Source organism: Mustela lutreola, chromosome 4, assembly GCF_030435805.1.
Source record: "Mustela lutreola isolate mMusLut2 chromosome 4, mMusLut2.pri, whole genome shotgun sequence".
Taxonomy (NCBI): domain Eukaryota; kingdom Metazoa; phylum Chordata; class Mammalia; order Carnivora; family Mustelidae; genus Mustela; species Mustela lutreola.
In genome coordinates this window covers 35,737,666-35,758,182 of record NC_081293.1, presented here as the reverse complement: position 1 = coordinate 35,758,182, position 20,517 = coordinate 35,737,666, and the positions used below count along the sequence as shown (strand labels likewise).

The window sequence follows — 20,517 nt, the reverse complement described above, 5'->3', positions numbered from 1 at the left end:
CAGAGGTTTAACTGACTGAGCCACCCAGGTGTCCCCATATTATAAATATTCTTATACAAGACTTCTGGTGACAAGAGTCTCTCTGATACATACCTAATGGTAAGATAACAAAATCATAGGTTGAATTATCTTCAACAGTACACAATAATGCCAAACTATTTTCAGAGAGATTCACCAATTCACAACCCTATTGGTAAAGTATGAAAGTACCCTTTGCTCTACATTCTTGTTAATACTTCGTATTTTTCAGATATTTTAATTGTTTCCATTCTAGAGCATTATGCACTATCAGGCTTTCCAACTTGAGATCAAAAAAATATACACTAGGGAATAGATATATTAGGGGATAGAACTCTAGACATGAAATCATAGTTTTGCAAATATGTTAGTTGATGGGTTTGCATGAAATGGGCCTGATTTCAGAAAGAATCTGGAATGATGGAGAAACTGCGAAGGTCATTGGGATTATATACTTTGGAAAGCAAGAGGGAATGTGGTATAAAATGTTATTGAGAAGTGAAGCAAGGACAAATCAGGGACCTTACAGATGTGCTAAACACTTTCAATTTTATTCCAAGTGAAATGAAAAGCCAGTGAAAGGTTTTCAGAAGAGTAATTTACATAATTATACTTCTGTATTTGTATATATTTAAAATATTTCAGGCGCACATCCACTTGTAGCTATGATGAGGATGCATGATGCTTCAGACCAATGCTTCTGCTGAAACAACAAAAAAAGCTGGACAAAGCACAGAGAGGCACACACACACACACACCTGCTTGGAGCCATCAGAGTTACTGAGACAACCGGGAGCTGAGAGGACAAAATAATCCTGGAGAAGAGAGAACCACAGAGAGGTAAGCCAAAATTCTGCCGCCACTCTTTCCCTTGGGACATTGGCCATAACTAGGTGAGGGGAAGGGGCAGAGGATCCAGGCAAAGAGCCTCCGCAGAACTACTTATGAAGAGGCAACAATACCAGAAGAAATTTTGGCAGTCTCTTGAAGATAGAAAGACAGAAATTAAAGACTTAAGAGGCCAAGATCCCAGTAAGAAGGAAGAAGCAGAAAACTAAGCCCAACGCTTGGCTGGTACTCCCCTTAAGACGTTGGTTGACTTCTGAAATTTTGCAGGGCAGGGGACTGAGAGGTCCAGGAGAAAGCTCCCAAAAGGCTTTCAGTAGGAGTTTTAGCAGTCTTACAGTGCTGAGGAGAGAACAGTTACAGTACTGAACAAGCCAGCAGGAGAAGACATTGAGAATAGCTCATGCTCTTAGCTGAAATCCCACGAAAAGCTACACCCCGGGAGGAGGCATTGGCCAGCAGCAGACAGAGCCCTATCAAAATTAAAACATCATCTATAGTTAAGCACAACCCCTAAGTGGATTACAATAATAAGTCCACCAATATGCCTGCCTAGAAGCTATTTTCTCTTGAGAAAAATAACATCATCTACAACATCTATAATTTTGCATACAAAATGTTGAGCATATAGTCAAATGTACTAGGCATGCCAAGATGTAGACCCAAAACCCAGAGGAAAACAAACAGATCACACACAAAGAAACCACTAGTGATTCAGATATTGAAATTTGTATAAAAAGAGCCTAGGTATACTCAAGAATATAATATCAAGAAGGAGAAATTACATGCATAAGACAGAGAATTCAAATCAATGAAAAGGAACAAATCAGGAAAAAAAGGATCAATTGGAACTTCTAGGAGTGTGAAATTAATAATCAATAGATAAGGCTGAACAACAGATTAGACATAGCAGAAGAGAGGATTAATAAATTGGAAGGCAGGTAAAAAATTTTTCAAAACTGAATCACCGCATAAAATGGAAAATAAAAAGTGTAAGAGACGTGTGACAGAGTAAAAGTTCTAAATTATATAAATTTGAGACACAGAAGTAAGAAAGAATGGGACAGTAAAATTATTTAAAGAGATAACAGCAAACTGATCAGAGACATCAATGCACAAATACAAAAATTAAGAATCCCAGCAAGGTTGACAGCAAATAGACAGTAAAAAATAATCAATAACGCCACACCTGGGGACATCTTAGAAAAACTGATAAAAACCAAAGACAAAGAGAAAATCTTAAAAGCAACCAGAAGAAAAAAAAACACACATTATCTTCAACAGCATAATAATAATGTTGGTGAATGGCTGATTTTTCTCCAGAAATGACAGAAACATGAAGACAATGGAAGAATGTTTTAGAGTGCTGAAAATCCCTCAAACATAGAATTACATACTCAGAGAAAATGTCATTCAAAAATGATGGCAAAATTGGGACGCCTGGGTGGCTCAGTTGGTTGGACGACTGCCTTCGGCTCAGGTCATGATCCTGGAATCCCAGGATCGAGTCCCGCATCGGACTCCCAGCTCCATGGGGAGTCTGCTTCTCTCTCTGACCTTCTCCTCGTTCATGCTCTCTCTCACTGTCTCTCTCTCAAGTAAATAAATAAAATCTTAATAAATAAATAAATAAATAAATAAAATCTTTAAAAAAAATGATGGCAAAATTAAGACAGTTTCAGATAAACACAAACTGACAGTAATTGTTACTAACAAACACTCACTTTAAAAAAAAATGTTAAAGAAAGTTTAACTGGGCAGAAGAAAATAATCCCAGATGAAAACATGGTAATGTAGAAAAAAAAAAAAGAGCAATAAAAAGATAAACATGGGGGAAATAAGAATGAATACTGACTGTCTAAAGTAACAAAAATAATATGATAGATTTTCTTTTTTTTTAAGTTTTATTTATTTATTTGACAGAGATCACAAGTAGGCAGAAAGGCAAGCAGAGATGGGGGGAGCAGGCTCCCTGCTGAGCAGAGAGCCCAATGCATGCGGGGCTTGATCCCAGAACCCTGGGATCATGACCTGAGCCAAAGGCAGAGGCTTTAACCCACTGAGCCACCCAGGCACCTCTCGATTTTCTAAATATGTAGATTAAAATGCATGACAACAGTAACAGAAAGGATGTACGGGGGTAAACAGAATTAAAATACAATAAGGAACCTTACTATACAGTATTGTACTAAATAAATAAATAAACAAAACAAAATAAAATACCGACAGACTATAAACTATGGGTCAATCACAGAAATATTATATTGAGCAAAAGAAGCCAGAATTAAGAGTACATACTATACTGTTACATTTATATGATGTTCTAACCAAGTGAAACAAGTCAGGATAAGTTATCCTTGGAGTATCAGAAACTAGAAAGGGGCAGAAGGGGACCTCTGGGAAGTTGGTAATATTCAATTTCTTGATCTAGTGGCAGATTACATCAAAGTGTTTGCTTTATGGAAATTTATCAGACTCTATACTTAGGATTGTTTGTTTTCTATATGTATTTCCAAAAGACATTAAAAATATATTTCAGACTAACAGAAAGTTATACAAAAAATAACAAGACTGTATCAACCATCAAAATTAGAAACAAAACATTACTGGTATAGTTGGTATGTGTGTTACTCCCTCATTATAACTGCCGCCCCCAGAGATAACCACTCCCATGAGTGAGGCGTTCCTCTGCACTCTTATTCCCTTTACTCCTTGGATTCAACTAAACAATGTATAGAGCTCTTTTATATGTTTTAAACTACATATAAAATATAACTTGATCTCTATTTTTATTTTTTTAAGACTTATTTATTTAGAGAGAGAGGGAGAGAGCAAGTGGGGAAAGGGACAAAGGGGAAGAATCTCAAGCAGACTCCCTGCTGAGCACAGAGCCCACCTGGGGTTCAAAGATCTCAGGACCCTGAGATCATGACCAAGCCAAAATCAAGAGCCAGACACTGAACCGATTGAGCCACCAAGGTGCCCCAGTTTCTATTTTTAAAAGATCATTCTGAAAGGGGCACAAGGCAACTTTCTAAAATTATAAAAAATATGCTATATCCTGATAGGAATATTGCTTACATGGGTACAAACATTTGTCAAACACATCAAGCTATGCATTTAATATCTGTGCATTTTGCTGTAGATAAATGTTATCTCACTTAAAACAAAAATTTTTAAGAGACCATTCTAGCTACTTCATTGGCAATGGACTTGCCAGAAAAGAAACCAACAAGTCCAGTTCAAATACTCCAGTAGACCTGATAGTGCCAAACTCATCTATCCAAGGGGGAAGGACATAAAGACAGCTTGTGGGCACAGTTCTTTGAGCGGTTTAACTGGGAAGTGGAGCAGTAACTGGAGAAGTAAGGCCAAAGGAAAATAAAAGATCAAGCTTGACCCAGTTGAGAGGAAACACTGAAGACAAAGAAGAGAAGTAGGATCAAGGACGGAGCAAAATCCTTGAGATAAGAGGGGATGGGATATGAAGCGCAGGTGGTTTGGTCTTTCCCAGGACACAATGTCTTTTCGCCCTCTAACTGGGCAGAAATAAAAAGGGAACAGATGTAAGAAAAATGTAAAGAAAAGATGTAAGAAAGAGTGTTTGGTAGTGGAAAGATAACGAAGCTCCCACAATACTCAAAAGCAGGAATACTATTATTTACCCTTGATTATACTTCACCTTGTACTCAAGAGGGGATGAATAAGTGAAGATTAAAATGTTTCATATTTTCTTAGTACATTTGTATGTCATTGGTCATAGTCTACAATGGGACTGAAAAAAACAGTCTCTTCAGAAATAATTCACCTTAGATATCAAAAGCATTTTCCTTTTTCTCATTTTTATTTTTGTGTGTTCTTGGAAGAAAAGCAATCTGCATCTTCCAGTGTTATCAGCTCTTCATTTTATCAGAAAAAAAAAAAAATAAAACCTATGTTCATCCTCCAAAATAATTTTGAAGCAGAATTCACCAATGGAACAATTCTCATAGGAAATAAAGAGAGAGAGTCTATACCCCTATATTACCACAATTTGTAACAATCGTAAGGATATACTGGATAAAGAAACTGGAAGCTCTTGCCAAGAAGGATTAACCTCTGTCATGGAAACATTCCTGCTGCTTGTTGGTAAGTCACATGTATACCCTGAGTGACAAGCCTTTAGCTCATATACAGGAATCTCAGGGTGGTCCCAAGCCAAACCTGAATGCGCCCAGCAGGACAGAAGCACCTCCTGTGTTAGGAGATGAGTCAGTATAGTGTCCTGTTTACATATCACTAATCAATTATGAAAGGAAGAAAAATTATAAATGCATTTCTTGCACCATAAATTGGCATGTGTTGTACTACACCAAGTTCCATTTAAAAGGACTCCATTCATGCAAGAAGTGCCGATTTGGTTGGCTTAGCAGTTCAATTTTTATGCTTACAATTCATTTATATACTCTCTATGTATATTGAGTGCACGTTCATATTTCCTGTTGCCACAGCCAGACTGTGAGTGCATATGTTTTTGTCATTCTTCACTACAGTAATTCAGAACTTCAGCTGTCAAGTTTGGAGCTAATATTCTCATATATGCCATTCGTGCACTACTCTTAAAAATAATTCCTTGTTTGCTCTCAGAGGCTCCAACCTGACATGATATATGAAATGGCAGGATCAATTCTTTAAAAATAACCTAGATCTTTATATGCAGCTACAATATATTTTTTTTTCCTTGAAAATATCCCCTTTCCTATCATTCCCTTTATTCAGTAATTATAAACCCTGGTCAAGCAGTAAAATAGGACAACATGTTAAACATCAACAAACCACAAAGAGCAGTGTTTACAGGGAGGAAAAGGAAGAAAATCTCAGCTTCCTGCTACACTATCCTTTGAGGCACTGTCATTTTAAGTGTGGAAGCATCAATTATTTCTTCTATGCTGAAGGATTTATACATTTAAAGGTTCCATAGGTCCACAAAGAAAATAAGCAATCGTTTCTCTGTATCATTAAACACAACAGGATACCAGTCCTGTGCGGGTTTTAAAACACCAGCAGAATTACGTGGGTGAACACTAAGGTTTAATATTTCACTTTCAAGAGAAACAGAGTTATTAGGTGGCCAAAGGACATCGGGACCATCCTTCAAGTTGTCAGTTGCACTGTGTTTCGGGGACCAAAGACTAGCTCCATTGCAGCATCTTGTAGTCCTAGAGTCTAAAGAAACCTCAGGGTCTCCTAGCCCAATCTGTCACCCAAGAATTTTACCGAAATTTTCCCCTCAATATCTCTGACAGATGGTCAGCCTCTGTTGCAATTACTCCACTGGGGAGTTCGTAAGAGAAGATTCTCAAGGGATGTGATGCAAGACTAGAACCAACCATTCAGACAGGGAGTAAGGCTCCAGTCAGCAAGGCTGCAGGATACAGACAGCGTTGCCAAACGCTAAAATCAGACTTCCAGGAGAATGAGATTTGAAATCAGCAATGATAGGGGTTCAGATATGTAGAACCCCAATTCTGGAACCCTCCTCAGTCCCCTCACTGGCCTGGGGAGAAGCTCCCACAATCTGGAAGCAAGGAGCCTGTTCAACGACTGATTTCTTAAAGTAAGAAATGACACTTTCAGACTCACAGCAAGGGTTTATCAAGCTCAGAAAGGATCAGATCCTTTCCTTCTAAAAACCAAGCCCAGGGACTCCCTGCTGGAACTGCTAATGTTTAAAATCTTAAACTTTGGTCTTAAAACCCTTACTAAAACATTTCGGGCTCTTCTTTTCAAGGTGCATATAGGCTCTGCTCTAACTGAAGTTGCTCGGTTGGTGTAGGGTTGATGTGTGGGGGTTGATGTTTTCGGCGCAGCCCTTCATCCCGCCTAGGAGTCTGGCTTATCCTCCCAAGAAAGGCGGGCGCTAGCGGTGGAGCGGTCAGCACATCCCCAGCCGGACCCAGGACGGGGCGGCCCGGCCCTTACCTGTCGATGCTGATCACGCATAAGGTCATGATCGAGGCCGTGCAGCACATGACGTCCATGGCGATGAAGACGTTGCAGAAGAAGTGGCCAAAGATCCACTTGCCCCCGATGAGGTCGGTGACGCTGACGAAGGGCATGACCGCCACGGCCACCGAGAGGTCGGCCAGCGCCAGGGACACGATCAGGTAGTTGGAGGGCTGGCGGAGCTTCTTGACGAAGCACACCGAGATCACCACCAGGCAGTTGCCTGCGATCGTCAGCAGCGTGATGAGCGTCAGGATGGAGCCGATCACAACTTTCTCGGCTCTGCCATAGTTGATCTGCTCCCCGCAGCCGGAGGCATTGTCCGGCGGCGCGTCCCAGGTGGGCACCGGGCTGGCCGTCACCTCTGGGACCCCGCGCAGCAGGTGCGGCGCCCAGGAGCCCGAGACCGGGCCGGCGCCGTCGGGGCTCAGGTCCGGCAGCCCGCGCCCCACCTCCGGCAGGAGCAAAGAGCGGAGGTGCCCGTAGAGGTCCGGGCGGCCGCTGCTGTTAACGTCCATCATCGTGCCGCTGTGCGCTGCTGCCCATGGAGCCGGCGCCCCCGCCACGCGCTCCGGCCTCCGGCCCGGGGGCTTCACCTCGCCGGTTCCGCTCCGCCCGGCCCAGCCATGGGACCCGCGCCGGCCGCTGGGGGGCGCCTCGGCTCGGCCCCGCGGCCCCGCACGTCCCGGGGCCCCAGCCGCTGCGGACCACGCGGGAGCACGACCGCGCCGAGACTCCCCGCGGGAGGCGCCCCCGACACAGACGGACGCCCGCGACGCGCGGCTCACGGGCCCGCGGGCGCCGCTCGGCTGGCCGCCCCGCAGCCCGCAGCCGCCGCGCGCCTCGGCCGAGCGCGCCCGGCAGGCAGCGGCAGAAGTTGCGGAGTGCGCCCCGCCCCTCGCGCCCGCCGCCGCCGCTCCCCTGCGGCAGCGGCGCCGCGTCCCCGCTGCCGCCGCCGCCGCTGCCCGCGCCCCTCCGGCTCCCGGGACGGGCTTCCCCGGCTGGGCCGGGCCGCCGCCTCTCCCGCACCTCCCCGCCGGGTGGGGGGCGGTGCTCCCCGCGCCTCTCGGGATCCGGAGCCGGTTTGCTCCCAGATCCCTCTGTGCGGCTGGAGGCGCAGACCCCCTCCGACAGACTCGAGCCTCCTCACAGAATGAACGACACTTGGATGGGGGAGGACAAGGGGACCGGCGGACGCTCGGACTCACTGCAAAATGAAGAACCTCAAGAGGATTTTTTTTTTTTTTTTCTTAATTAAAAAACCTTTTCGAGCACCACACCAAGCAACAAATAGATACTTCCGTTTCCCATTTTGACCACTTCTGGGAGAAAGCGAAGATGGAAAAGGAGAAGCAGCCGACTGGGGTGGGGGTGGGAGCTCAGAAGAAAGCAGGGAGAGGGTGGGCTGCCTTCAGGAGGAGCTGGGGGCTCTGGGGAAGAGCCCACCACGGGGCTTAAACCCATTGTGACTAACCCTCCAGCGTCTAGAAACAGGCCTTTCGGGCTCTGCAAATAGATCCGGGGAGCTTTTCTATTCCGACTTCGAAGCCTAATATACTGAAATAAGGGTTAATTTTTCCCATGGTATTCTGGAAATCTTGCCCATAAGCGAAGAAATGACCGGTTATGGTGTTCTGCAAAAGAACCCTGGAGGTGTATGTTGACTTAGTGCCTATTGCCTAAAACCCCCTTGATATTCAAAGCCTGTCAGAGTGGCTGATTTTTACTATTTGACACTTACTTCACTCCATTTTGTATAAAGGTTTTATTGTAAACCAGCAGTGATTTCTTTAAAGACTCTAAAAATAATCAAATCTGTTTTCTTTTCTAGATGGCCCTAGCAGATTATAAATAGGAAGAAAGGGAACACAAACCTCAAAATGTATTGATCTGAGAGCTGAATAATACTCTCATTCTACAAGGTGGGTATAAGCCCTATTTTTCCAGATAAGGAAACACAGTTGCTACTGCATTCAGCTGGAAAGGCACAGTTAGGTTTCAAACCGAGGTTTATGTGATTAGTATGTCCATATTCTTCTCTCTACACTTAAAAACAGAATATTTTTAAGTAAAAAAAAAAAAAAAAATACCCACATGGTGGGCTAATGGTCACTATTTATGACCATTTCAAGATCTCTCTCACTGAGATAAGCAGATCAATACATTGAGTCAGAGGAAGAGTGAAAGCTACATAGGCCACAAAGCAATATCATTTAGTAGTTAAGAATATGGATGAGGAAATGTCTTCAATCTTACTTATGTTAGTATTAAACATAATTTCAGACAAAAGAAAACTAGTTTGGTGCTGGAAGGCATCGAAGAAACCATTTGTTTACCTTTCAAGACAGAGGAACAGAGGTTGAGAGACCGTTAATGACTGAACCAAGATCTTATACGACTACACTGAAATGGTTTAATTCTCCGGTTTTGAGTTTAGAATTGTCTCAAGGACTCTTGAAAATTCTCTAAGGTGGTAATTTCACAAGCTACGTTTGACTTTTCTTATTTTAACTCTTTAATCATTTTAACTTATCTTTTTTTTTTAATTAAGATTATTTATTTATTTATTTATTTGACAGACAGAGATCACAAGTAGGCAGAGAGGCAGGCAGAGAGAGAGGAGGAAGCAGGCTCCCCGCTGAGCAGAGAGCCTGATGTGGGGCTCGATCCCTAGACCCTGAGATCATGACCTGAGCTGAAGGCAGAGGCTTTAACCCACTGAGCCACACAGGCGCCCCTCATTTTAACTTATCTTGACTTTCCTCTTTTTCCCCCTGAGTAATCAGGCCAACTTACATTACATTGTCTTGGCTCTCATAAACAATAGCCCACACTAATGAATTATACGAAGAATTTAAAAGCAATAGTTGTATTATTTGAATCTACAGTTAATATAATTTGCCGCCTATACTCCTACCAGCTCTTATCAGGCCTACTTATTTCATAACACCTTCTGATGTTTTTAGCCTTCATTTTTTCATTGTAGGATGCCAGATAATCAGTAAAGTACTACTTTCAAATTGACTTCCTCTTCCATTTTCTATACAGCATCAGGTCCAAACTCCCCTTTTTATAGAGCCGTCACCTCTATTACGTTATCCTGGGTGATGGCTGGGTATATTTCCTTAGAGTTGCTAGGTTTTTAATTTATAAGCTGTCACAATGCATAAACATAGTTATTGAAAATCTCAGCTTCTGCAACATTACCTTGCTTATGTTGAGTTTAAATTTCATCTATCATTATTTCGAGATCCTGACAGAACTACCTGGAATTCTTTGTTTCTCTCTAACCTTGACTAACAAATAATCCTCTCGCCATAAAAACGCTAAAAATCTCATGTATACATTTCCATAATTTTCTTGTAATGAAAAGCTAAAGGTAGAGCTTTAAAAATCCACAAAATCCCTAAACACTCACCTAAATTTGATATTTGTTTTGTCCTTCATTTCCTAGTGTTTAAAATCCATACCAAGGTGTTGCTTCCTTCACCCTCCCCCAGCCCACCTACTCTTTGGCAGTTACACTGGAGAGAATAAGAGAAGTGTTGGCATTTAAATCAAATCGTGTTGTTCGTTTTCATCCCTTTTATTTCTTTCATTTAAAAAATAACTCTGCTGCTTTAAGAAGTATGAAACCTTGTTTAGACTCTCATTTCCTATAACAACGGTCTCATAAAATTGTCAGTGAGGGTACTTGAGACTATAGCTTTCTGATGCTTCCAACTGGTAATCTTCCTCTCTCAAAACTGCTCTGGGGTAGTAGAAAAGAGCCGCCGAGTCCTACAACAGGAATTATCGTCTTTTTATAAGCTCTTTCTCCCCCTAGGTACTCATAGCTCATCCAAAGCATATGCTTAATCATATCTATGCAGACACACACATACCCATCCATAGGACATAAACTTAAAGAGAGTTTTTTCCCCTAAAACCAGCATATTCTGGCAATCTAGATTTACTTTAAGAAACACAAGTAAAATAAAGCTTTCTAAGTCATAGGACCCACTGGCGACTCACCAGTCAGTTAAGCAGAATAATGTCATGCTGACTGGGGTTCCAGTAATTTCCAATGTCCAATGCTGCTGACTTCCTACAGAGTTACTCTTACTTTTCCGAAGTTTTTCAGTTCCTCAATTTAATACCCCATTGCCTCACTCAACTAAAATATTCACTGGGGTTTCCCTTGATCCCAATAACCAAATACTACCCTACCCTATGACTACCAGTTGGGCTGTGGGGCAGTAGCACAGGGACAGAATTCAGAACACTCATCCTCATGACAATGACTGAAATCTGTCAACAGACATTGGGGAGGCTCAGTTTGGGATAAGAGCAGCTAGCTAAGCTGGAACCAAGAATGCCCCTCTCTCTGTGACCCCTTTTACCATAGCTAGTTTTATCCTTTCTAGATTCCTGAAGCATTTTTTCCCCTATCTTTATTCTAGCATCTACCAGTGCAATATGCTTTAGATCTTATTTATTTATTTGACAGAGAGATCACAAGTAAGCGGAGGGGGGGGTCGGGGGGGGGGGACCAGAAGCAGGCTCTCTGCTGAGCAGAGAGCCCCATGTGGGGCTCCATACATGGACCCTGAGATCATGACTTGAGCCAAAGACAGAGGCTTAACCCCCTGAGCCACCCATGTGCCCCCACATATGCTTTATATATACCTGACTATCCTCCCATTAAACTGTGAACTCCCCAAAGACAAGGATATTTTCTTATTTCTTCCACGTGTTAGGTGTTCAATAAACATTTGTCAAATGAACTGAGTGTATGTATGTATGTTATATGTATGCCTATAACCAAGTGTCACTCATGGTATAAAAGAATTCCTCAGCTTAAAAGTGAATTGTGAGTTTGGTTTTCTTTTAGAATATACATCCTTTAATTATGCTACCTTTGTTTGCATTAGCTCCCAAGGATGACGACAAAAAATGTACTTTTTTTCTTTGGTTCCTTCCATTTAGAAAACTTCCATTCTCTTTACAAAATAAATGTAACCTTTAAAAATTGTCATAAGAAAAGATAAATAGAAAATCAAAGAACAGATAGATCCAAGAACGCTTATTTTTAAATTACTCATTTTTTTCCATACTAGGACTGTTTTTGAAATATAAGTGGTACGTGCGCGCCGCCTAGTGGGAAATCTGTTCCTCAGTATAAATTCCACAAAGAAAAACTGCCATGGAGAGCTTTTATCAGGGAACAAATTCAGTAATGTTGGCTTTCGATCTCTGAACCTGAAGGACGAATTAAAAGAAAAATTAAATTCTTCAATTTAGAGAAATGTAAAGAAAAACTGATAAAAGCAGCATTTCCTCATTGATTGAGCCAATGTTTACTGAGTCTAATAATACAAGTTGTAGTACAATGTGCAAATAGGTATGAACTAACGTTAAGTCCACAGGAAAGAGGCATTGGACCTGACTGGGGAAACCAAAGAATTCACAGAGCTAACATTTCAGTTAGGCTGCTAGAAAGAGGACAGGGTTCCATAAATATGGGGGATATTTTTAAATAATTATGTTTAGATTCTAATAGTTTAAATTAGATTTATTTTTTTTTAAAGAATTTATTTATTTGAGAGAGAGAGAGAGCACAAGCAGAGGGAGAGGCAGAGGGAGAAGCAGACTCCTGGCTGAGCAGGGACCTTGACATGGGGTTCAATCTCAGGACCCTGGAATCATGACCTGAGCGGAAGGCAGACCCTTAACCCACTGAGCCCCACTAAATTTAGACTTAAATTAACTAACTGAAAATTGTCAGTATTTCTAATTTACATGTACTATTTGTAAGTAAAGGCTAAATATATATACTTGCTTTTTTTAACATGTATTAGATTTTATTTTTAAGATGATATACATATATGTATGTCGATAAAGGTAATTGCATATGTGTGCGTCACCATAAACGTGAAGGCTACAAATGCAGAGTGATGCAGGGGTGCTGTATTGTCAACCCAAATAACAGCAGCACTATTATTGCAATGACATGATATCTGAAATGAGGAACAACTCTTCTAGTTTTCTAACCAACTCATAATTCCAAGCAAAGCAAAGCGCAGGCCTCCCTCTGTTTACTCAATAGTTACATTCCTGGAAACCTCTGTGCATATAAAAAAAAAAATTGTAAAAAGAAATTGCTGTGCATTTATATATAAAACCTGTTTAGGTTCTAGATTAAAAAAAGAAAGAAAGAAAAAAAAAAAAAAAAAGATAAACAAGCTTTACCCATGCCAGACAAGGAGCGAGTGTTCATTCTACAAGATTTTCTCACACATTGCAGGATTGTTAGCATCCCTGGGCACTTCTTGCCAAAGCTAGTATCAGCCATCTCACCTCTCAATTATTGTGACAACAATAAGTCTAAAAAAATACTCACATAAATTTTCAAGTGCCCCCCACCCAGGGTTGGCTGGAAGGTGGAAGAGAGGGCAACAATACTGTTGTGGAACATTGTTTTAAAGAATGGTTCATGAGATATTTTCTGTAAAGTATGATATATGTATTTTATGTTTTCCAGGCTAAGATGCAAGATTGAGGCTATTATGTAGGTCCTTAAAGAGCAAAACTTCCTTGTGTAATTTTCATTCACAGTAATGACATAAATCGGAAAGGACAAGTTAAGCAGTATTATTATAACGTTTAAATACTTAAATCAGAGTACCTTTTTTGGATCATAGTTTTGATGCTCAGTATGAGGTTAGACCATAATTTTCATAGCTGGAAACCAGTTTCTGTGCAGAAAATGACCTGGGTTATCCCTAGCCAGATGAGTATCCCAAAGACACAATTTTGCTATCTATGAACAAATCAGTTTATGTGAATTTTTTTTTTTTTTAAGAGCCTGATGCGGGGCTTGATCCCAGGACCCTGGGATCATGACCTGGGCCAAAGGCAGAGGCTTTAACCCACTGAGCCACCCAGGCGCCCTAATGTGAATTTTTCTTTTAAAGGGAGATGGGGGATATCAGAATATTTAAAGGAGATATATCATCAACCAAAAAGACTATATCTGACCCAGTCTTCCCTGATAAGCCAAGGTAGACATATTTTCCTTGATAACATTAGCAAGGAAAGCTCTTTCTGCAATTCAAGATGTTTTCAACAACCACTATATCCATTTACAGCTATTTGGAGCATGAACTGCGTGGTTAACTACTACGACTATTATTTTTGTATAGTGTTTAAGTTTAGAGCTCAAAATGGTTTCAAGTCAATGGTACAATAAATTGACTAAGACTCTGTGTCTTGACAAAATCTTGTCACATTGTGCTTATGATCCATAAGTCTGATGTTAAAAATGACCCCTGCAGGAATCCCATCTGTAGTCATGGTTACCAGTTCTGACAAATCTACTTTAATATTTTCAAAATTCTTCTCCATACACGCAAAAAAAAGCCACTTCCTAATGATGTGCCTTTTGGGAGTAACTTTTCCAGATGATATTTAGTCATATCGAAATTTTCAACAACACAAATAGCTTTTATATATCTACTTGATTATCAACTGCAATAGAAAATGCCCCAAAATAACTTGATTTTTAAAGGTCAATTTATTCTGCAAGTTCCAAGCTGTATTTCCAACATCCTGAGCAACAGCATTTATAGTTACCATGTTTGTAAACGCTAATTTCTGTTTAGGACCTGTTCTTTCTTTTGCTTTCAATAAACATTTTTTGTAAGCTTGCCTTCAGTTAAGAAGTTGTAGTTGCCTGAGCAATTTTTGTTTTCACTTAATATGCTCTAATTCCAAGGCAGCATCATGGTGATGAGTAATTTTATCTATCAACTTGACCAGTCCACAGGGTACCTAGATATTTGATCAAACATTGTTTGCTTGTTTGTTTTCCTGAATGAGATTAGCATTTGAATCAGTTGGCTGAGTAAAGCAGAATTAACCTCCCTAATATGGGGTGGGGGGGCTTCATCCCTAGTTGGAGGCCTGAATAGAACAAAAGGTCTGATCCTTCTTCAAGTAAGGAAGGATTCCTCCCCCCTGACTGCCTTCAAGCTGGGACAGTGTTTTGGGGGTTTTGTTTTGTGTTTTTTTCTGTCACTGGACTCAAGCTGAAAGATCAGCCTTTTCTGGGGCTTGAGCTTGCTGGCCTTCAGAATGGAAGCTATATCAGCTCTCCTGAGTCTCCAGAGGGCTAGATCTGCAGATGTGGGGACTTGTCAGCCTCCATAATCCCCTGAGCCAATCACTCATATGATAGACACACTTTTTGGCTTCACCAGCTCTGTGGCAAATGGGGGCAAATACAAGTCTGCCTAGAGGAAGGGTGCCATTTTCCAATCTGCACAAGGGCTCCTTTAAGTGCTCCATCATTGGGAATCAAAGAGGGGGTGCTTTGGGGGTTGCTGGTGTATCATGCCAGCATACCATACACACAGTTCAGTGAACTTCTGGCCGTGTGTTTAAATAAATGAATACGATCCAACAGCTACAGTTGTGATGATGTGGGTATGAAGGTGAACAAGAGCTCATGGGTTCATTGATTAAATCTGCAAATTTTGACTGAGCACTATCTACTTTGTGCTCATTGTGGATAAACCCCAGACTTCTGCATCTTGTTACTTTTTAATTCCATCCATCAAAATTTAAATCAAGCATTCCCTCCTCCAGGAAAACATCCTTTATCTCCTCCAAATCCCCCCACCCCCCCCCCCCAATCTGGGACAGAAGACTCTGCCAGATGTACCTGATACACCTGTGCAAATGGTGTTATAATACTGCTTTCTTGCCTTGCCCCCCACCTCAACCATAAGCTGCCAGAGGACAGGGGCCCACAGGAGCACTCATTTACGAAAGGAGAACCAAGTGAAAAGAGGATAAGGCCAAAGATTAGCTGAACACACACTGACTTTTGGGAACAAGCTCAAGAAAGATAGGCCTTTGGGAAGAACAAGAAGGGCTTAAGGGTTGCTTTGGATACCAAAAGGCACCCTTTCTAAACTCCCCAAGGAAGAGGAAATGACTAAAGAGCCATCCATCTTCTCTGACCTCAGATATAATAGGAATAACAGTATCTCCTTCATTGGCTGGTTGTGATGATTATTCAGATAATGAATACAACATGGATACAAAAATGGATAAACCAGATAATGGACACAAAGTACACAGAGTAATTATGCAGTACTATTATTTTCCAGGCAGATATTTTCAGGGTGTCCTTCAAACTCCAGATCCTTGCTGCCTCAGCTTCCCTTGCAGGCCAACTTCTGACCCTTCTTCCTTGTTCTTCTCCCCTATCACCATCCCATTCTATCTCTCCCTCCTCCTTTCCCAACCTCCAACTCTCTCCACTGCTTATTTTGTCCAGGAGACAATACAGGAGGGGAAAACTGAGCCAAACTGCCTGGATGTATATATAGATCTATCCCTATTACTTGAGCCATATGTTTCTCAGATGTAAAATGCAGATGTTGCTAAACAAAAACAAAAAGCCAGTACTTAACTCACGGTTGCTTTGAAAATTAAATAAGATATCCAAGTAAGTACTCACCAATTAGCTGGCCCTCAATAAAGTGTTCAGTGACTTTTCTCTATTCATTTTTTTTCTCCCCCCTTTCGTTTCCTCCTCATCTAGGCCTGGGGGTGAAAATGGGAAAAGAAGTCTAAATGTACAGTTCACAAGAAAAGCACAATGACTTTCAAAGAGAGAAGCCCTCTTTCGTCTAATGCTGACATCAAAAATCAGTTATTTTATTCACCTTCACCACACCTTGGTCCTATTTCTGACCATTCTAGAACTGTGGTCATAGGTGAAGATGCCTGTATGATCTTGCAAAATTAACCCTAGGTTTCCCGATGAAAAGCAGAGTTTGCTTTGCATGACCTTGTTCTATTTACAGAAGTAAAAAAAAAAAAAAAAAAAAAAAAAAGAAAGAAAGAAAAAAATTGTTCTTACTTAAGAAATATCAAGTACTGGAAAAAGGCAAAATATTTCTTCTTTATTAAATTTAATCAAAAGGAGAATTGCATGCTTTCACATGGAACAGAACCCTCTTAAAATTGCCTTCCGAGGGACGCCTGAGTGGCTCAGTTGGTTGAGCGGCTGCCTTTGGCTCAGGTCATGATCCCAGCGTCCTGGGATCGAGTCCCACATCAGGCTCCTTGCTTGGTGGGGAGCCTGCTTCTCCCTCTGCCTCTGCCTGCCACTCTGTCTGCCTGTGCTTTCTCTCGCTTCTCTCTCTATGACAAATAAATAAATAAAATCTTTAAAAAAAAAAAAATTGCCTTCCGAAATCAGGAAAGAAAGCATTTAAAGAAGGACCAATCATTACGGTGTGGTCCATAGACCAGAGACTACCTAGGTACTGTTTGTTTTAAGTACAGAAATTGAAACTGTTTAGAAACGTTTACAGCACTTTGTTACTGTCGGGAAATTTAAGCCCCCAGTCAGTGGGCTCTTCTTATTTCGCGGAGTAGAGGTCGATCCGGTTACTGTCAAACCAGTTTTATGCGGCCAGAGCCCCTGCTCACCCGTAACGCACACCGGACCACCTACGGCGTCTCCGAAGAACTGGAGGCGGGGGAGGGGACCGGAGGATGGGGTAGAGGTGAGACTCCCGGTCCAGTTTGAGAAGCCCCGATGTAAACTGTAGTCCCACAATTTTACGTTGTCGGATAATTTACCAATCTTCGAGAGCTCATTTAAATGAAGTCCAAAAATGTGGAAACATCCAATGTGTGTGGGATATGTGCCACTTTGTTCACTTCTCAGCGGGAAAACGGACAGATTTCAATTTTGCATCTCCCCTGTCGAACCTGTCTGGCTAACCCAGTCCTGGGCTCCCCGCTCGACCGAGAGAGAGCCCTGCCATCTCGTGGCCGCAGACGGGGACCGCAAGACGGAGCCGCGCGCCGGGGACCGCCCGTTCTGACTGGACCGAGAGACCCTAGACCTTCTGCTCAGTTCTCCGTCTTCCGGATCAGCCCGTTTCAAAGAACAGAATGGACTTCAGAAGGCGGAGGGAAAAGGGTTTCTTACGACTGTTTCAAAAGGAAGTGTCCGGTTCGCGAAAGAATCACTTTCCACAGTATTTTCTGGACGAATGGTGGGAGATGAGAACGCCTCCGAGGGAAACCAAACATTCTCATTCAGAAGGCGGTAACGAAGGACTGAAGTGAGGCCGTGGATTTCAACACACTAACTTTTGCTGCTACTCTAGGCGAGGCAAGTGCCTTCGAACTTTAAAGCGAATACTTATCTAAGTGGATAGAGGGGCGGGCGGCGCAGGTAAACTACAATTCCCAGCATGCCAGAGGGGGCGAGCCTTGCGGCTGCGCAGACGGACGCGCGGCGGTCACGTGATTTCAGCATGGCGGTGTTCGCAGATTTGGACCTGCGAGCGGGTTCCGACCTGAAGGCGCTTCGCGGGCTGGTGGAGAACGCCGCTCACCGTGAGTCTCCCCGGCTTTGCGGGCCGCGGTGCCTGCCCACTCTCGCTGTTTCCCAGACCATCGGGCCAAGTTCAAGAGGGACTCGAGGGCCTGTCCTCGTCCAGGTCTCCTGAGATCTCTGGGATGTCCCTGGTAGCTGATGCCGCCGCGGTGTTGCTCTGATCCCGGGCGCGGGAAACTCGAAGGCACCTGGGAGTTATTACCCGGTCCAGCTCCTTCTTGCCTGCCAGTTGAAAAAACTGAGGCTCTGGGAAGATGGGAGACGTGCATAGAACCCCACAGCTGAGGGATGGCAGAAGCCTGGGCTTCCGAGTGTACAAGTCACCTATGCCACTGCTTTTGGTATCACCCCTTTCCGCCTCACGGCACTATCAGAGCATTTCGGGGAATTGAGCACAGGCGGATAAAGCTGTGGAAATTCAAAGAAAAGGGGGGAGGGACGTGAGGGTGACATTGTGGGAACAGTATTAAGAAGAAGAGGAGGTAGGGGGAGGAGGGAAGAAGTACTATGCGGGTGGGAGGGGGGCAGCATGGCCAGAATGCAAGAATGTTAGGCATATTTGAATCCAAGGGAAGCCAAAGCCCTGAGAGATCCTTTTTAATGGTTGTAGTTAATCATGAGTGTTGTCTTCTCAACACTCCACTGTAAAGTGCGAGGATAGAGAAGTTTAAAAATGAGGAAGTTTCTCTGGAGCCTGTCGAATAATGGATGCTCATTAACAATTTAAGGGAGAGGAAGGAAAGAAGGAAATCAAACAGATGAGAGAGAGAGAGAGAGAGCCATTCTTCTGGTATTAATATGCATGATCTCTTAATACTAGTATCCTGTCATCCTCATTGGTATTTAAGTAACTTAAAAATAGGAGTCATGATCCAGACATATTTTCGGTAGTCCGAATGTCCAGAAAAATGCTGTGTTGAGCTGATACAGCAGGGCCCTGGCCTTCAGAGAGTTCCCAATCTACTGATGGTGGGCAGCTGGAAAGAGGAGGTGAGCAGTGGTGTGAAGGAGTGATTACTCCATTTTTTCCTAGGAAAAGGGCCTCTGAGGGAAGTAGAGAGGGTCAAAAGCAAAAGAAATGAGCGAGAAAAAAAAATCGTGCTAATAATACATCACAGAAGTCAGACAGAGCCCTGTCTCTGTGCCACACACTGCTCTCAATCATCCTGTGCTTATTATCTTGTTTTCTCATGACAGTTGTGTGAGGTTAAGTTCTGTTAACACCATTTGATAGTTGAAGACCTGAAGCTTGAAGTTAAGTAACTTGTAAGTGGTAACCCATAGATTTGAAGGCAGGTGGTCTGACACCAGAGCCCATATCCACAACCACTGTTCCTACTGACCCCTAATCTTGACATGAATTGAGTCTAGCCTGTGCATACAGGGAAAAGGTTGTCCCATTTAACAAGAATGTTCGATTTTTCTTTTCAGTTGGCTATTCAGTTGTTGCCATCAATCATGTTGTTGAATTCAAGGAAAAGAAACAGGTAAAAAAACAATTTCTGAAGTTAATAACCAGCATTTACAATTGTCTTTGTTTATATTGGTAATATGGAAGCTACAGATGAGCATATTTCTTAAATGCACCCTCTTGTGTACTATCTTATTTTACATGTTAACAGTTGAGTCAGTGCAAAGCTTTTGTGAAGTATTAGGGCATGGTAGAAAGATTCTTAAAGTTGAGGTGATGTTAATTAAACAACTTTAAGTAATTTTTAAAAGTACGTTGTCATTGACTAAATTGTAATCCCAGTATTACTCCTTTTTATTTTACTGACATGGACTCATTATTAATTCCCCTCTTACACGTGCATGTAAATGCGTATATTTCTCGTCAGGCCCAACAACTGTACCTTTTAGATTTTTTCAGTCTAAAAACTGTTTTTCATCTCTCCTCTCCATTGATGTTTCAACCACTTCTCTGATTTCCAGCTTTCTTCCTTTTACTTTTTTTTTAAACTTAAGTGTTTCTCTACACCAGAAATTAACTTTTCTGAAAATCCCCTATAAGTTTTCCATTATGCTTCATTCCTTTAACATGTATGATCTAGGGTGACTGTTTTTTGTTTTTTATAGGAAATTGAAAAACCAGTAGCTGTTTCTGAACTCTTTACAACTTGGCCAATTGTACAGGTGGGTCTTCTGTTGTTTAAAAACTATAATACTATTCAAATATGCCCAATTTTATGTAGGGTTTTCTAACGGGCACTGTTCCTTCCTCTGCCAGTCTTACTTTTCCACAAAACTCAGCTCTTCCC

The 20,517-nt window shown here is 42.1% G+C and overlaps 2 protein-coding genes across 8 annotated transcripts in view; one reads left to right on the top strand and one right to left on the bottom strand.

Annotated features, from left to right (window-relative positions):
- HTR7 (5-hydroxytryptamine receptor 7) overlaps positions 1-7,733 on the bottom strand; it is an 86,422-nt gene extending 78,689 nt beyond the window's left edge. The window contains exon 1 of one of the 3 annotated variants that reach the window (XM_059169491.1): positions 6,826-7,733. In XM_059169491.1, coding sequence (XP_059025474.1) covers positions 6,826-7,370 — 545 coding nt within the window. In that variant the 5' untranslated portion in view covers positions 7,371-7,733. The remainder of the gene's footprint in view (positions 1-6,825) is intronic. The other 2 variants (XM_059169490.1, XM_059169489.1) reach the window with 2 other exon arrangements.
- Positions 7,734-18,132: 10,399 nt separating this feature from the next.
- The window catches only part of RPP30 (ribonuclease P/MRP subunit p30), a 30,722-nt gene continuing 28,337 nt past the window's right edge, over positions 18,133-20,517 (top strand). For all 5 annotated transcript variants that reach the window (XM_059169487.1, XM_059169484.1, XM_059169488.1 and 2 more), the window contains exons 1-3: positions 18,133-18,258; positions 19,691-19,746; positions 20,336-20,392. In XM_059169487.1, the coding sequence (XP_059025470.1) occupies positions 18,177-18,258; positions 19,691-19,746; positions 20,336-20,392 (195 nt within the window). In that variant the 5' untranslated portion in view covers positions 18,133-18,176. The remainder of the gene's footprint in view (positions 18,259-19,690; positions 19,747-20,335; positions 20,393-20,517) is intronic.